Below are 17604 nucleotides of genomic sequence, written 5' to 3'. Positions count from 1 at the left end.
AAGAGTAATCTGGGACACAATAACAGAATGATTGTACAGGGTATCGAGTTGCAGCTCGGCTCATTTGAAATATTTCAAATGTGAAACACTTTTAAAAAGAGATTAAAAACTTAAAGCATGACGTATAATGTGATCTGTGGCTGACAACGTATTGACTCAGTACAGGATGAATTTGTTGACTACATTTATAAAAGGTCTAAAAAAATGCTACAAACTATAGCGTTACAAAAAAATACCACTCACTATTTCGGTTGGTCTTGATCTTGGCCAGAAGTTTATGAGCTAAGGGAAGGTCTCCATTCTTCACAGCCAGAAGAAGGTCCTGCTCCTTGCCCATGGCTCTTGTCCAGCTCCCAGAAGAGTGTTACAATCTGGATTCACAATATCATGATTCCCTCTGCTCGTGAAAGCTTGGATTTGGCTTTTGGTTTACCTTATCATTTTTTATATGGTCAAAACATTTAGCACATTAAGTTATTGATTTGTATTGGAGTTCTTTTTAAGGTCCTATGCTACATGTTTGCTCTGGAACAGGGGGTATATAATGAATGTAAGCCATCCTTAATGCCAGAAACATCACATGGAAACACCTATGGAAAGAACAAACAAACATGCTGCGTTATCATTATGATAATATATATATAGAAGAAGAAGAAAAAGCTTTATCGTATCTCGAATCTTTAGACAACAGTATATAATTTCTTTCATTTACAATAAACAAGCAACCAATCACTTCCAAGACAACCTCAGAGCGCTTCTGTGGTCATTTGGTTGTTATGGAAAGTACGTAGGACGGAAATAATGACGATAAAAATAACCCTGAACAATAATGACAACTTTCCTGACCAGTTACTTGTCCGAATGCGCTTTAATCACAAGCCAAATAGGGAATACACTTGCCATGTAGAGCTGTAGGATCACAAAGATACTCACCAATACGTAGTCAGGTCGATGAAACGCTTAAAGCCACTTATTCCACAAAACTGAAGTAGTTCAATAAGTATAATCCCGTTTATGATTTCTGTTCCTGTTGGGGAAATCGCAAAAGCGCAATGCCATACTTGAACGTGTTTGACACAACACAAGTGACCGATGCGTGAGCGCGCGCGTCTGTCACGCGCTTCCCTCGCGTAACTCTCTTCCTGAAAGGTGCACTGATCGAGACTCTCGCTTCAATTTAGCGATTCCAGGAAAAAAGTATAAATGCCAGTAAATACTATACAGTCCATTCTATGTATAAATGACTGAATGCTATGTTCTAAAGCTGACTATATATTTGCACGTTACATAGGCCTACACTGTATTTACACCATGTTAATCAAGACTAACCTAACGAATCTCACAACTGTCCCATATGCTTTGATAGTAATTTCGGCCAAAGCAGACAGTTAACATCCTAATTTAAAGTGATTGTTGTTTCTTAAGTAAGTGCGACATCTGGTGTCTTAACGATGTAATTTCCACACACCGCCAAATATGCAGAAACGACTTGGAAAGGAGATGAACAGATCACGATGCAATATTAACCATGTGTCTTTCAATAATTAACATATTTTTCTTATATAAACCGCGAAATACTTAAGAGACAGCTCACCCAAAAATTAATTTAGAAGATATTTTTAAGAGTCAGTAACCAACTGTTGATTGTCCCCATTGACTTCTATTGCACATGGGAAAAAATACTATGGAAGTAAATGGGGGTTATCGACATAGTTTAAAATATCTTATTTTGTGTTAAGCTGAAGAAAGAAATAGATACAGGTTTGGAACAACATGAAGTGGAGTAAAAAAAAAATCATTCTTTAACTGAACTAGATAAATGTCTGGCCTCTAATATGCTTCTCAGAGTTTCACATATTGATATAAGTGAACAGAACTGACTCTAGTATTCCACAGTTAATTCATTGTTTATTCCAGATTGCAAATGAACAAAGTAGAGACTAACAATACAAAAAGTAATAAAACGCACACAACATTTGCAAAAAGTTACATGTCCTCTTTCTTGTTGTCAAATAACACTGACTTAACTATATTATTTGTCTAGTAATTATTTGGATCCTTTCAAGGAATCTGAATTACTTAGATATCACTCTTAGAATTCACTTAGATATCAGATTTTCCCAAATACAGCCAGATACTTTTCTCATCGTGAAATTTCTTCCAGGTTTCCATCTCTAATTGATAATCGTGATTAACAAAAAACACTAGTTCAGTGTGTTTGGTGTCATAGTAATAGTTTGGATATTTCGAAAAGTCGGCCGTGCTAAAACCATAGACTCTTACCTACATGAAGAGCGGGAAAAACAATGCATCACTATACAATCATACACTCAGGGGTAAGGTCATCTCATAAAACAAATCTAAAACCCTATAAGTAATCAATTGTGTTTCATTTTAAAGAAAATGTGATACATTTATATGAAAATGGAATGAACACTTACAATGTCGCATGTGTGCATAGCCAGCAAAAGGGTAAATGCTCCATTAGTGGGTCTGACCAGCCACCACGTTTTAGTTTTTAATTGTTTTGCCCTAAGAAACCTAAAAAAAAAGTGAGACATTAACAAATAATAAAAGGGTCATGCACTTAGATATATGCTAACTAGGGGTGTAACGATACCCTCATGTCACGATTCGATACTGATACTCCAAGACATATGGTTCACAATTTTTTTTTTTTACTGTTAATTAAAATGCTAAATTTTGTATGACATTAAGGGTGAAAATGAATAGGTTTGGAATTCTGAAGCTGACCATACAGAAATATTTTAGACAGATATGCTTGCACTTGCACTAGATAAATTGAAATATTTAAGAACGCTTTTTACTCGTAACATCTGGCATTATCAGGACCCACAAATATTCCCCCATTCCATTATGTATTATATTCAAAGCTATATATCCTTATGGGACCCAGGAATAGACTTTTGTCACTGTAGTGGACATTATATTTTAGTGAATTTCACAGACATCATACAGGTCACAATTTTAAGTCTGGATGTTCTGTAAAGAGCACATTCAGGGCTTTGTGAAAATGGTTTCACCAGGACAAAAACTGGCATTAATGTTTATGCCGGCATAGCACTTTTATGGGAATATAATCTATTTTGTAATTATAATTTAAATTGGATCAACATCTCAGGAAATATCTATGGGGCTTAAAATTGAAATATGACTTTCAGTTAAAAAACAGGGCATTGATTCCATACCATGTCCACTTTAGTGGACACCAGGACTTTGAGGCATTTTGGAGACACAACAAGTTAATAAGAAAATACATTACATTGCAATATTCCTATGAAATATTAGATATTATGAAAATGTTGCTAATTACTCCCATTATTACACTTCTATTTTCATAACATTGCGCAAAGAACACATTAATATGCAAATTGTACGCATTATACAGATACATTGTATTGAATGGGGAAAAGTATGGCCATTTTACCCACATATTGCATTAAGGAAAATGGTATATCAATGCATTCCATTATATCTTTCATAACACATAACCCAAAAATTGATTGGTGAATTAAAAATAAATCCCATTATTTTTGCCTATACATGTAATTTTATTTTTTTAAATAACTGAGTACTGGTGTCAACTACAGAAGACATCATAACATATAAATAAAATATACATTTTTAATTCTAAACAATGTAATGACATGAAAAAAAATACCAAATTCAAGCTAAATCTCATTTGTAGTACTGCCAGCAAAACGTGAATTTTTATTTTGGATGAACTATACACAATACGGATTTTCACTATCCACGATACATAGTTGCATTTTTGTATTGCGATATATTTTGACACAACATAGTTACACCCCTAATTCTAACATAACTAATGTGTGCACATTTGAGCCCCTACCGGTTTCGTACATATCTCAGAAAGTCTGGATGGAGGATGTAGTAAGAACTTTCATTAAAATGCCCACTGTAATAATTCCTTGGCCTTTAAAATAATAAATCATTGAACATTAGGCATACGTTATTCAATCATTATTAGTGCGTAGACAAAAATCATCAACAAGATTAATCGCTCTTCTTTTTGTTTATGATAACAAATATTGATTGGTGATTACATTTCTGTTAGAATGTCTTACGTTTGTCCTTGATATGCTCCTGATGGTATTTTTCTGTTCTTCATAAGGGACTCGAGAAAGTTGTAGTCTCTTGGACCCTCTGGGATAAGAACATATTTAATGTCCTTCCATAAAATGGCCACACACACAAAAAACAAAACACTATTATTATTATTATTGTTAAAGGTTTAGCCAAAGCATCCCAAGTAGGACTACTGTACGTAAGACACAACCTTGTCATCAGGGATCTGTTTGAAACCTCTGTTTTTGTATAACTTGAGGGACTGGATTAAGGAATATGCTGTGTGCACATAAACAGATGTCCTTTTCCCAACATCCTCCTCATGTCCTTCTATAATGGCTGCATTCAGCCTATCAGAAACAAACAAGCATATTTCTATTAAATCAGTACATTACAACAAGGGTCAATACCAATATAATAAATCAGTTGATATATAAAGCGTTCTCAAGATATCCTTCTTTACATATAGTTACTCTTTTAAAAGTGATTTATTTAATTGCATTTAAACAATGTTTGTTCTTGAAAACATTTACCTGAACACATAATCATTAGAGTCAATCTCCGTTCCTAGCCTGGAGCCATTGAGAATGCCACCATTCCCAACAACAGCACAGCGAATACAGCCATCTTTTGCTTTTGTAGGTACTTGTAGTAACTGGGTAGATGCAAGCTTAGGAATGGTGTCAACAGCTGCTTTTATGGCTATAAAAAGGAGGAAATACAGCATTATTTTAACTCCCTTGTATAATAATAAACCATCTAGATTATCATGCTCGTGCTTTATGTTTAACAAACCTGCGTAATCAAGTCCCATATAGCCAAAGGGGTTGTTAAAGTGATAAAGCCGGTTCCACTCACTCACGTTGAGATGATCACTTTGTAAAAACAGCTGAATGTTTGGAATAAATTGCTGCATAAACAGTGGATTAGAGGAATTTTGCAAGGATGTCGTGCATTCCTGAAAAACATGTTGGAGATAAACCCTGTAAAGCCTAACTTGAACAGTTTATTCAAGTTTTCAAACAAACAAAATTTTAAAAAAGAAAATAAAAGAAAATTATTTTATAGAGGACCAGTCAAAAGCAGCGCAACCATTTTCAACATTCATAATTCTCGCCTACAAAGCAACCACTGGCTCTGCACCAATATACCTAAACTCGCTTGTTCAGCCTTTACACACCCTCCAGAAGCTTGCGTTCTGCGAGTGAGCGACACCTCGTGGTTCCATCCCAAAGAGGCATGAAATCGCTCTCACGGAAGCTCTCATTTTCCTGGACCGTTCCCACCTGGTGGAATGAACTGCCGATCTTAATTCGTGCTGCTGAGTCTTTTTAAAAAACACCTTAAGACACATCTTTTCCAATTGCACCTGACCAATAAAAAATAGCACTTAACTATCCATTTAAACTTTGTTTGTTTGTCCAAAAAAAAAAAAAAATATTGGTTGTGTAGTGTGCTTAATTCACTGAGACTTCTTACAGCTCTTACAGGTTGTTGGCCTTGTTTGTTTCGTTGCTTCTATTGCTCTCCCCTTTTTTGTAAGTCGCTTTGGATAAAAGCGTCTGCTAAATGATTAAATGTAAATGTAATAATAATTAAAATATTACCCAAGCACCAAAAATATGAAATTCTGATTGTAATATGTGAAATAGTGTATTGTCAGATATAGATAAAATGTTTTACTTGATGTATCTATCTAAACTACCTTGGGGGTTTTTAGAAAGAAAGTAAATGAATAAATCAAGTAAAGGTAAGTTGCTTCAGTCCAGTATATATTAAAGATTTCTCAGAAGAAAAGAAGACATGTAATAACCTACGGTGGGCATTTTTAGAATTCCAATAAAAGGCTTTTTATTTGGTAGAAAAGTAACTATCTGGAGGCAGAATGCATTTAGAAGATTGTGTAAAAAAAAATCTTTCAGAAAGTTTTTGGAAATGCTTTAGAAATTAACAATATATAGGCCTTATAGGGTTAAACGATCAGTCTGATAGACCAGGAGTTAAGATGTGTTTCTTTTTCAGCAGAATTGTATCACTCACACACAATGGCAGGATGTTCACACACTTTCTCTTGTTACTGGTGTCCACTATACTTACACTCGGTTTGAACTGTGGATCCAATCGATACAGATCATCAAAGTTCCACTGGGGCAGAGCAGTGAAGTTGTGCTTGTCCATCGCAGGCACAAGAGAGTCTGTGGCATGGCCTTCATCCACCCAAACGTAATATCTAAGGAGAAGGGCTTAAAGTTAGCCTGTACCTTTAGTAGGCCTATGTCAGTAGCTACTAATAAAAAGTAAAATGTTGCATTTAAAAATGACATATTTTAAATCAGTTTGGTTCCTTACCGTGCATTCACCTTTAAAGTGCAGTTTCTATTGTAAAATGTAGCAAAAACAAACATTAGTAGTAACGTAATAAGTAAGTTGGCCAAGAATACCCTTCGGAGAAACATCGTCATTGGCAAGAGCACCTGTAAAACTGCTAGGCCGATTACCTACGACCTACACACATTTGTTGAATTTGAAAAGTATTTGCATATTAACTACACTAATGTGGACGCGGTTGACAGCTGGTTGTTTCCAAATTTTGACAAAACACCTTCTCATATTTTTTTGCATCTTTAAATGTAGGTGAAAATGTAGCCTATGGTAAATCCCGGGGGGTATTTATAAATCGAGGGTACGAATTAGTCAAAAGTGTGTAAACTTGATTTACTTTTTTCCCCTTGCACGTCATGGGCTCAGTGGGCTCCGTAAGAACCAAGAACTAGTTAGTTTTGCGTGCAGTTTCTCCTCCTCTTTCTTTTCCTTATATGGCGTGAAGCACGTGATACGCACAAGCTGCGTGTATATAAAAAGACGCTCGCGTCGCGTGTATCTATTCCCATCAGCTGCAACACGTTGAGACTGAGCAGAAAATAAATGGAGCACTCAGAAATCAACGCACTTTCCCCATCCTGAAAACTATTCGCAGACTTCGTGAAGCACTGAAGCAGTTGAACCCGTCTCCATGACGCCATCTAGTGGTCACTTGCGTGTATTGATCTGAAATAACTTTGACTTTTTTTTTTACATATAATTAGCCTTTGAAAAAATTCTCTCACAAGGGACACTTGTTGCTGGCATGCACAAATATTTTTTAGCGAGTCAAATGAGGGAAAATTACGTTAATGGATCATGCATTCTGGGCTAGTATCCTACAGTAAACAATACACACATCTCACTTTATGTGGCGTTTCCAAATGAAAATGCTCCCACACCACAGATGTACATCTCTTATGTGGAGCCTCCATATCACATATGAATATATATCTTCTATATAATTCTATATCAGCTGTCTTATGCTGTGCTATCTTTCACTATCTAACTTAGCCTATATGAATGTGTCACTAGCCTAAATAACTAGGCCTATCTGTCACTGCTATCTATCAGTAAATATATTTCATTGAAATATATCTCATTGAGCGTAAATATAACTAACCAAAGCGCACTATAAATCTCACATCACAAAATCTCTCTCAAAACCAGTCTAGAAAAAAGCCTATTACTTATTAGTTATGATGTTTTTGGATGTAAAAACCACATGAACATCATTTGTTGACCTCAGACAACAGTATAAAAAGGACAACAGCCAGTTCATGACACCTTTAAATTTTAAGTTTTACATTTGAAAATTAAAGGTGTAATTTCATAAAGTGGCCAAAAGTGATGTTCGACCTATAGGAAAACTGGATTATTCGCACTTTATTCAGACATCGTATTAAATATTTTGTTGGATATGCATGTTGTAAAACTAATGTACATTCCACATTTCAAATGTATCACTTGTCAAGACGCAATGAAACATACTGAATTGTGTGGCTTTCATTTAGACTTTTCCCAGCCTGTACTTCAATATATCACTATGTGGCAAGTATTAGCTATATTATAAGATGTTTTTAGTGACCAGATAGTAGTTGTACATTTCTGCAACCAAGGAGGATATTGTCAAAAGGGCCGAATCTGGCCTATTGCTTCATGTGCTAAATGCAAATGATCTCAATGTCGCAATTATTTGAGACCACTGCCATGTAAAGTGCTGTGGCTGGACAGCATTTTGACTACAGGGAGTGCAGAATTATTAGGCAAATGAGTATTTTGACCACATCATCCTCGTTATGCATGTTGTCTTACTCCAAGCTGTATAGGCTGGAAAGCCTACTACCAATTAAGCATATTAGGTGATGTGCATCTCTGTAATGAGAAGGGGTGTGGTCTAATGACATCAACACCCTATATCAGGTGTGCATAATTATTAGGCAACTTCCTTTCCTTTGGCAAAATGGGTCAAAAGAAGGACTTGACAGGCTCAGAAAAGTCGAAAATAGTGAGATATATTGCAGAGGGATGCAGCAGTCTTAAAATAGCCAAGCTTCTGAAGCGTGATCATCAGACAATCAAGCGTTTCATTCAAAATAGTCAACAGGGTCACAAGAAGCGTGTGGAAAAACCAAGGCGCAAAATAACTGCCCGTGAACTGAGAAAAGTCAAGCGTGCAGCTGCCAAGATGCCACTTGCCACCAGTTTGGCCATATTTCAGAGCTGCAACATCACTGGAGTGCCCAAAAGCACAAGGTGTGCAATACTCAGAGACATGGCCAAGGTAAGAAAGGCAGAAAGTCGACCACCACTGAACAAGACACACAAGCTGAAACGTCAAGACTGGGCCAAGAAATATCTCAAGACTGATTTTTCTAAGGTTTTATGGACTGATGAAATGAGAGTGAGTCTTGATGGGCCCGTGGCTGGATTGGTAAAGGGCAGAGAGCTCCAGTCCGACTCAGACACCAGCAAGGTGGAGATGGAGTACTGGTTTGGGCTGGTATCATCAAAGATGAGCTTGTGGGGCCTTTTCGGGTTGAGGATGGAGTCAAGCTCAACTCCCAGTCCTACTGCCAGTTTCTGGAAGACACCTTCTTCAAGCAGTGGTACAGGAAGAAGTCTGCATCCTTCAAGAAAAACATGATTTTCATGCAGGACAATGCTCCATCACACGCGTCCAAGTACTCCACAGCGTGGCTGGCAAGAACGGGTATAAAAGAAGAAAATCTAATGATATGGCCTCCTTGTTCACCTGATCTGAACCCCATTGAGAACCTGTGGTCCATCATCAAATGTGCGATTTACAAGGAGGGAAAACAGTACACCTCTCTGAACAGTGTCTGGGAGGCTGTAGTTGCTGCTGCACGCAATGTTGATGGTGAACAGATCAAAACACTGACAGAATCCTTGGATGGCAGGCTTTTGAGTGTCCTTGCAAAGAAAGGTGGCTATATTGGTCACTGATTTGTTTTTGTTTGGTTTTTGAATGTCAGAAATGTATATTTGGGAATGTTGAGATGTTATATTGGTTTCACTGGTAAAAATAAATAATTGAAATGGATATAAATTTGTTTTTTGTTAAGTTGCCTAATAATTATGCACAGTAATAGTCACCTGCACACACCGATATCCACCTAAAATAGCAAAAACTAAAACTTCCAAAAATATTCAGCTTTGATATTAATTAGTTTGTGTTCATTGAGAACATGGTTGTTGTTCAATAATAAAATTAATCCTCAAAAATACAACTTGCCTAATAATTCTGCACTCCCTGTAGAGAATCGCCTGAATTTGGGGTCACTAAAACAGCTTCTAAAGACCTGCGATTTCCAACATCCAAATTTCATCTTGACCTGGGCCAACAGCTGTAAGAGACTATTGAGAGGTTGACCAGGAAAGTCTAAAAATCTGCTACAAGAAACACTTTGCATTTACCAAAGAAAGGATTGGGGTATGGAAGATTGGAGCCGTGTTCTCCAATCCAACAAGTCAAAATGTATAATCCTATTGGATGTTGTAAGGTATGTTTAGGAGATGGCTGGAGAGTGTTTTAAAATCAAATGCACACGTGGCACTTAAGCACAGCAGAATTGGGGACACATGTCTGCAGCAGGTGTTGGAAGGATGTACAAATTTGCTGGCACTTTGAAAATGGACCAATACTTGGGAATCCTGCTGAACAAGTATGGAGGATCTGTTTGGAGATCAAATGTTTATTTTGCAACACGATGCCAAACACCGTTGTGCGCAATGACAGTGTTCATGCTCAGCATTTTGAGATCTTCGGTGGCCTTCTCAGTCTCCTGAACTTAAAGCCATTGTAAACCTTTGTGAAGATATAAACCTGAATATAAATACATAAATAAATAAATATAAACCCACACTGATTTTGGGAAGAACTTGAGGAGAATTGGCAAGAAGTTGACACATGCACATTTTAGTGAGTCAAGGAGAATGGCAAGAACAAAATAAAATATTAATAATTGATTACATTGTAATCATGGTAAGCTTTATTACCTGTAAGATTTGTGTTTTGTTTATACCTTTTTTGCATAATACAATAACACCCATATTTAATGCCGGAGTTTGCTTTTCTTGCCAAATAATTTTGTAATTTTAATACTTTAAACTAGGTTTAGTGAATACTTCTTCCCAATGTACAAACTCCTTATATTTTGATTGACACCTGAAGTGCAACTAAAAGCAAATATTGTGCAAATATCCCCTCCAGACATCACATTTGGCCATGCGTACATGCCAACCGCATGTTAAATTAACATATTACAGTTCTTCTCCCCTGGGCAACCCTGACAAATATTTACAAATTGTGCTGAATAGATCCTGTTTCTCTTTATCCAAAAATAAACACTGGTTTGATGATACAGTGAATTTGTCTTGGCAGATTACAACATAAGCAAACCAGAGTACTGAAGTGTACAGCAGTATCTTCGGTATTTCAGCATATAAAAATAATAATCTCGCATCAGTCTTTTTAGGTATCACTTTATTTTACAATGTCCTTGTTACACGTTGCATGTATTACTATAGCAATCACTATAAATTATACATAATCACATTATTTTTCTCTTCATGTTGTTTGATGATGAGTATCAATATACATTTTTGCAGTCTACAGAATTGGAATTTGTTAGATAGGAATCATATAGGTATATAAAAATGTACTAATATTATAGATCTAGATATCAATAAATAAAATACATCTTTAAAGATGGACGACATGTTTGTGCATGGCTATTGGTCGCCGTCGTAAAAAGAGTATGATTAATAAAAGTGTACTTGAAAAAAAATTGATACAATTAAAAAATAGTTTTATACCCTAAATGTTATTAAAGGTGATGAATAATAATTGAAGTCTGAACACACACAAACCTGCCCCATTTAAATATTTCAATGCATATCAGCTTTCTTTACTTTATAAAAATAAATAAACCAAAAACATGCTTTCATTTGCAGCATTTCACAGACGTTTTATTTATTTGCCATAGCTTCCCAAGACAGACTTTGTCCATCTTGCATAAATAGCCAACCACCAAGACTTGGAAATGTCTTTTAAATGAAAACCTGTTGACAGAACAGAGTCCACCTTCTGGTTTTGATGTGTTAGAGTCTTTGGTAGAGTTTAATGATTCCAGAGTCATGCAGATTCTTCCAGGTTTTTATCTCCAGTCCATAGTCATGGTTAATATAGAAAACAACCCTGGTTTTTTGAAATTTTTCATAATAATAGTTGGAGTACTTATGGTGGTCTTCTGTTATGAATCCATAAGCATCCACCTGATGTTGAGCATAAAGCATTTTCAAGTAATGCAATTATGATTATAAGAATAAAACATTTACTTTACAGTTTATAAAGAGCTGCAAACTACTAAGTCGAAGTAATTTTACTTACAATATCACATGTGTGAATAGCCAAGAACAAAGCAAACGCTCCATTGGTCGGTCTGTATATTGCCCAGTAATCGTCCTGCATTTGTTTGGATGGCAAGAATCTATTACAAAAAAGTAAAGGGGTCATTCAAAAGAGATATAGATCACACTTAGGTTGTTTATGAACAAACAAACTGGTCACTATAAACATAATCATTACCTGTTGCGAATATATCGAAGAAAATCAGGATGAAGAACATAGAATTGACTCTCATTAAAATTCCCATTGAAATAATCCAGTGGTCTACGAAGAAGAAAAAAAACACGTTTTTAAACAAATCGAGAGCACAATGATAAGTATTTGCCACTAATCATGGAGCCAAGCATTGTAAGCTTTAAGATTATTTATTGATATGCTCTCTGGAATACTTAATTCTGATTGGCCAGTCATCTGTGGTGAAAATGGAAATTTTTGCTTACTGGCAGAGCCGGATACTTTACCTCACATCCTTGAATGACCCATTGGCTACTTGTCCTTGCAAAAGGCCTTGGAGCCACTCAAAGTCCCTCTGGCCCTCAGGGATCATTACGTATTTGATACCCTATAGAATAACACCAGTCAGTTTTATTTGTAAAACATTTGCAGATTTAGCCACTCAATAGATATTACAATTATACAGTGAAACACACACACACTACTGTTCAGTAAGATTTTTTACCAAATTAATACTTTTATTTCTCAAGGATGCGTTAAACTGATCAAAAGTGAGAATGAATATACACTGAACAAAATTCTAAATGCAACACTTTAGTTTTTTCTCCTGAACTCAAAGATCTAAGACTTTTTCTATGCACACAAAAGGCCTCTTTCTCAAAAATATTGTTTACAAATCTGTCTAAATCCTTTGGAGGACACATTTCAACGCAGGAAGGCATCAAGCTACGTCCAAATCTAATGTTTGCTTCACTTCCTGTCTCCTGAGATACCTTCATCTGATCGATTTTTGAAGGCAGCATACATGTGTCCTTCGCTGCCTGTGATATCCCACAATCCTGTGCTTTCCATTCAGTGACAGCTGAGCTGGGGGAAAAAGATGGTGTCCGAAAGTTGTGTTTACTGGTCAGTTTGTGGGTAAATGTATTTTTTTTAACCAATATTTTCCACTTATAATGTCATTTCTAGCAAGAAATTGCTAATGTAATTCAATATTTCAGTTCTCACCGAAGCCCTCTCTAATTTGCTTTAGATCATTAAACTGCCGTGTTTCGTGGATGGGGTGCCTTCATGTACGAAAAGCTGCCTTACAAGCCATTATCTTATAAGGCAGTGAGGCAACGATTCAGCTGCCTAGGTTTTCGGACAAGCCTCTGTGTTAGTGAGCACTTCTCCTTTGCCGAGATAATCCATCTATCTCACAGGTGTGACATATCAAGATGCTGAATAGACATCATGATTATTGCACAGGTGTGCCTTAGGCTGACCACAATAAAAGACCACTCTAAAAGTCTTAAAGTCTTAGATCTTTGAGTTCAGCTCATGAAAAATGGAGGCAAAAACAAACGTTGCATTTATGTTACATAAATGTATTTATGTTACAAAACATTTCTATTTCAGATGTGTATTTATGTTACAAAACATTTCTATTTCAGATAAATGCCTTTCTTTGGAACTTTTTATTCATCGAAATCTACCACGTTTCCACAAAAAATTAAGCAGAACTGTTGGCAACATTGATGATAATAATAAGAAATATTTCTTAAGCACCTGAAAATTCCGCTTTTTCTTCACAGCAATAAATAACACTTTAATGCATATTAAAATAGAAAAATGTGATATTGCCGTTTTTACTGTATGTTTGTTCAAATAAATACAGCCTTGGTGAGCAAAAGAGGCTTCTTAAATAATATAAAAAAATCATATTGACCACAAATATTTGAACAGTAGCGTAGTTGCAACAAACTTAGCTTATATAAATAATTCTCAATGAAGAGCACAGCAGCACAGGACACTGAAGAGAGTTACCTATACATGAAAAAAATACACTGAATATTTGCTATATAATGAGTGTGAATATATTTTATAATTCAATGTGCAAAATACTGACCTCATCTTGTGGAACACTGTGAAAGCCATATTTTTGTAATGTCAGAACAGTGGAATATAAGGAATAAGCTGTATGTATATAGACTGATGTTCTATTTCCAACATCCTCCTCATAACCTTGAGTTACCGCTCCATTTACTCTAAGAAAAAACAGTATTACAATACACAGACATGAATAAAGATTTTGTTTTTGTTTTTGTAAAGCTTTAATAATAACTATTTAATTTAAAGGGATAGTTCAATTTGAAATTAAATTTTGATATGTTTTAGCTTACCTCATGGGCAGCCGAGTTGTGGGAGTATTTGTTTCCCCAGTAGTTTCAATTTTGATAATTTTAGGTCAAACTGTTCTTGTCTGTGCCTCACATAATGCAGGTCTATGGTCACCACCTCAAAGAGCATACACAGAGAAGTCCAAATTTAAAGAATCCCCCATCGTAAGTACACACTGATGGCCTAAGACACGAAACGAGCGGTTTGTGTGAGAAAACGAACAGTGTTTATATCGTTTTTACCTCTTGTACACCACTACGTCTGACTGATCCGAGGGCGCGCATGCGTGTTTCCTGTGGTTTACAAGAACGGTTTGACCTAAAATGATCAAAATTGAAACTACTGAGGAAACAATTACTCCTATATCTCGGATGCCCATGAGGTAAGCTAAAACATATAAAAATTTAATTTCAAAGTGAACTATCCCTTTAAAGGTGCACTATGCAACTTTCCGTCCACTAGATGTCGCCTATTCAAAACAAAGGCGTAGTTTGATGACGCCAAGTTTGAGCGCAGTATGTTGGGACATGTGGTCTTCACCTCACAGCTGGTGGAAAATAGGACTCGGGCAGAAATCTTGTTCATGGATGCGGTTATTAACGTTGCTGTAGTATGAAGCAGAGCTGCTGGAGCGATTGTTACACAAATACCCGCCTCGCGAGCACCAGGACTTTTATTATGACGGGACGGTACACAGTCGCCGGGCACCCACACTTCCGCTTTTTCCGGTCATGATTATAAGGTAAAGCAGCTCTGTTTATCATATTAGATACATTTAAGTGTGTTTAAAATGAGGTTATGACATTACTCTATGCGTTCGCTCGGTGCTGCTGTGACATGTTCACACTGCTAAGAGAAAAGCGCTTCTGCCAAATAAAACCGAGGGAAACGCAGATATGACGCAATTGACAGGCGACTCCCTTAAATGCTGACACGTCCCGGGTCCTTGGTTAAAATAGCAAATTTTCTCACAATTTAGAAATAGTTGGAAACATTTCGGATATTGTAGGTACTCAACTGAACAAAATATATAACACTGGCCTAGTGGTTTTTGGAGTCATTTGTAGTCATTTTACTGCAAAAATACTACATAGTGCACCTTTAATTGTCAACTCTACCTATAGCAATATTTTTCACAAAGCTAGTTCAGTTTAAAAGTTTTACGCTTACCGAAAAACATAATCATGGGAGTCTATCTCTTTGCCCATCTTTGAGTTATTGAGAATGCCACCAGTGCCCACAACAGCACAGCGGATACAGCCATCCTTTGAATCTTCAGGCACAGGCAGTAATATTGAAGACTTGGGCTTTGGTATCAAATCCACTGCTCTTTTTACCTCTTTAGTGGAAAAAATAAAAATCCATGTACATAAAGGAATGCAAAGTGCAGGAAAGCATACATGGGGCATCCAAATTCATCCAATAGTTTAAGGTTGCAAGTGAAGCTCAGTCAGCAGTTTTTGTGGCATAATGATGATTACCACACAAAACATTTTTGTTGTCATCCCTCAGAAATTGAGGTTAGAGACTTAAAGTAAATGGGGACAATCTTTAGAGAATTTAGAAAAATGTGAGGCCTTATACAAACAAATTATTCTTATGTTAAAAACGTTGACCTGTAAATTTTAACATTAAAAGGTAAAAACATTAACAAAAAAAAACCTTTTTGCTATGACGCCATACTGAATTTAACGTGAATGAAATCGGGGCTGCGAGGGATAAACTTACATTCTTCACAATGGCAAGCACGGTTCTGGATCATGTAATTTTCACAACTCACAACTTTAAAAACTGATTTTGTCCATTGAAAGCTTTTTGTGAAGAGGTTTCATTATAGCTGAACAGTATATTGTTAAACAGCAGTGAACACACTGTATTATATCCCTCTTAGCCACCTTTTTTATCCCTGGCAAAGATTAAATATGATTCTACTCTGAGCTGTCGCCTGAAGGTTTTTTGACTGACCATATTTAAGTTGTGAACACATTTTCTTCGCCAATTGTGGCTTACATATGCATGAAACGGCTTCGCGAATGAGAAAAATGTAGGACGACGAGACTTTGACTATTGAGAATTAATTGGATCGTTGGATCAATGTTGTTTGCCGTTTCTATGATCCCATTGATCATGTTGAGTTGATCGTCAGTTGCCTCCACCCAGTAAGCACATAAAATAATGTGTGCACAGATAAATCCTTTATAACAAGCACTGCAGTGTTCCATAGAAATTAAGAATTGTCCATTTTGATTTCATGTTTTTTTTTTTTTTTTTCAAAAGAAAAGATAGGACGAGTGGTAATTAACATTATGCTGTTCATTTGAGCTTAACTGAACACAGAATGTTTCCCTAAATAAAGAAAAAGTGCTCCATTTTCATTATATACAATGCTTAAAAAAGTCCAAAGACATCAAGCCTATGATGAAGAAATACTACACGCCTTTCTCAAACATATGCAGGATGTGCCGGAGGTTTTACACACCCAAATCTGCCAGAAATGTTCTGAAATATACCATAGATGATCACCATTGTAATTGTACTCCATGAAGCCAAAAGGATTGTTGAAGTGCGCTAATCGATTCCATTCCGTTATGTTGAGTTGACCTTTGTAAAACCACAGCTGAATGTCAGGAAGGACAGCTTCCTTGAACTTGGGATCCTCAGTATTTTGAACAGACTTCTCACAGGTCTACGGAAAAGATGATTTTTCAAAGGCTCAAAACAAGCGCACAACTGCACCGCGATGTGAGAATAGTATTTGAGAAGGAGCACTTACGGGTTTTCTTGCTTGATGGTCTCGCAAATAAACATCGTCGAAATCCCACACAGGCAGTTTCTTAAAATGTGTCTTATAAATAACCGGAATAGGTGTGATATTCACTTCTCGCTCAGCAGGGTGAAAGGGTTTTTCAGTTTTATACAAACTATTATTTCCTCGTGTTGATAAAATCAGTGTAGAAATGATTAGAGTTTTGCTAATGAGGAGGAAAATGTAAATGATAAACAAACTTTGTGGTGATCCAGACAAACAGTATTAGTACTATAAGTCATTGGAATAACAATTACACCACAAGACAAATATTTTAAAAAGATTCACGCTCATCAATACTCATTTTCTTACCTGTGAAAGAGTTTCATCCAAAGTACTAGATAGAGCAGCATGCAAGTCAGTATGAGACTAACAACACAGACTTTCTGCATATTTCATGAGCAATTTCCACTCACCTTATCAGTCTGGCAATAAATATGTGCACTAGTGAAAGACTTCACCGATTGGTAACTGTTTTATAATCTACCTATTGAAATTCATTACATCATCAAACCATGTGTTTGTTTATGGATTATAGCCCGCCCATTCATAAGAATAA

General features: G+C 36.2%; 3 protein-coding genes across 7 annotated transcripts in view; all 3 read right to left on the bottom strand.

Annotated features, from left to right (window-relative positions):
- The window catches only part of caskin2 (CASK interacting protein 2), an 85880-nt gene extending 84614 nt beyond the window's left edge, over positions 1–1266 (bottom strand). For 2 of the 3 annotated variants that reach the window (XM_067430554.1, XM_067430556.1), the window contains exons 1-2: positions 934–1265; positions 244–590 (exon numbers count right to left, since the gene is read on the bottom strand). In XM_067430554.1, coding sequence (XP_067286655.1) covers positions 244–337 — 94 coding nt within the window. In that variant the 5' untranslated portion in view covers positions 338–590; positions 934–1265. Of the gene's footprint in view, positions 1–243; positions 591–933 lie in introns of all 3 variants that reach the window. The other variant, XM_067430555.1, reaches the window with a different exon arrangement.
- A 635-nt stretch (positions 1267–1901) lies between these two features.
- Positions 1902–7005, bottom strand: st6galnac1.2 (ST6 (alpha-N-acetyl-neuraminyl-2,3-beta-galactosyl-1,3)-N-acetylgalactosaminide alpha-2,6-sialyltransferase 1, tandem duplicate 2). 3 transcript variants are annotated; one of them, XM_067430584.1, is made up of 9 exons: positions 6830–7005; positions 6208–6340; positions 4906–5068; positions 4644–4812; positions 4322–4460; positions 4110–4213; positions 3875–3958; positions 2442–2541; positions 1902–2283 (listed from the first exon to the last, which is right to left on the bottom strand). In XM_067430584.1, exons 2-9 carry the CDS (start codon positions 6286–6288, stop codon positions 2104–2106), a joined length of 1020 nt encoding a protein of 339 aa, XP_067286685.1. In that variant the 5' UTR covers positions 6289–6340; positions 6830–7005; the 3' UTR covers positions 1902–2103. The 3 variants fall into 3 exon arrangements, with proteins under 3 accessions (XP_067286685.1, XP_067286683.1, XP_067286684.1); XM_067430582.1 differs by lacking the exon at positions 6830–7005 and adding an exon at positions 6460–6786; XM_067430583.1 differs by lacking the exons at positions 3875–3958; positions 6830–7005 and adding an exon at positions 6460–6786.
- Positions 7006–11105: 4100 nt separating this feature from the next.
- st6galnac1.1 (ST6 (alpha-N-acetyl-neuraminyl-2,3-beta-galactosyl-1,3)-N-acetylgalactosaminide alpha-2,6-sialyltransferase 1, tandem duplicate 1) lies at positions 11106–17585 on the bottom strand. The gene is made up of 9 exons (XM_067430581.1): positions 17358–17585; positions 17013–17211; positions 16763–16925; positions 15410–15578; positions 13968–14106; positions 12364–12464; positions 12083–12166; positions 11885–11984; positions 11106–11769 (listed from the first exon to the last, which is right to left on the bottom strand). Exons 1-9 carry the CDS (start codon positions 17435–17437, stop codon positions 11596–11598), a joined length of 1209 nt encoding a protein of 402 aa, XP_067286682.1. The 5' UTR covers positions 17438–17585; the 3' UTR covers positions 11106–11595.
- Positions 17586–17604: the final 19 nt, after the last annotated feature.

The sequence above is a fragment of the Pseudorasbora parva genome, chromosome 21 (assembly GCF_024679245.1).
Source record: "Pseudorasbora parva isolate DD20220531a chromosome 21, ASM2467924v1, whole genome shotgun sequence".
Classification (NCBI taxonomy): domain Eukaryota; kingdom Metazoa; phylum Chordata; class Actinopteri; order Cypriniformes; family Gobionidae; genus Pseudorasbora; species Pseudorasbora parva.
The sequence above is the reverse complement of the archived record's forward strand: the minus strand, read 5'-3'. Positions and strand labels throughout refer to the sequence as shown.

Bases quoted from the DNA above. Each gene is read 5' to 3' on its own strand.
- st6galnac1.2 (XM_067430582.1), bottom strand. From the start codon at position 6,572: ATGACGATGTTTCTCCGAAGGGTATTCTTGGCCAACTTACTTATTACG. The intron at 5,069-6,207 runs GTAAGTATAGTG...CATGTTTTTCAG, and splicing joins ATCCACAGTTCAAACCGAGT to GAATGCACGACATCCTTGCA. The intron at 2,542-3,874 runs GTAGGGGCTCAA...CTTTTTTTTTAG, and splicing joins CTGAGATATGTACGAAACCG to GTTTCTTAGGGCAAAACAAT.
- st6galnac1.1 (XM_067430581.1), bottom strand. From the start codon at position 17,437: ATGCAGAAAGTCTGTGTTGTTAGTCTCATACTGACTTGCATGCTGCTC. The intron at 17,212-17,357 runs GTAAGAAAATGA...CCTCCTCATTAG, and splicing joins TGGATGAAACTCTTTCACAG to CAAAACTCTAATCATTTCTA. The intron at 12,465-13,967 runs GTCAGTATTTTG...GTTATTCTATAG, and splicing joins ACAGTGTTCCACAAGATGAG to GGTATCAAATACGTAATGAT.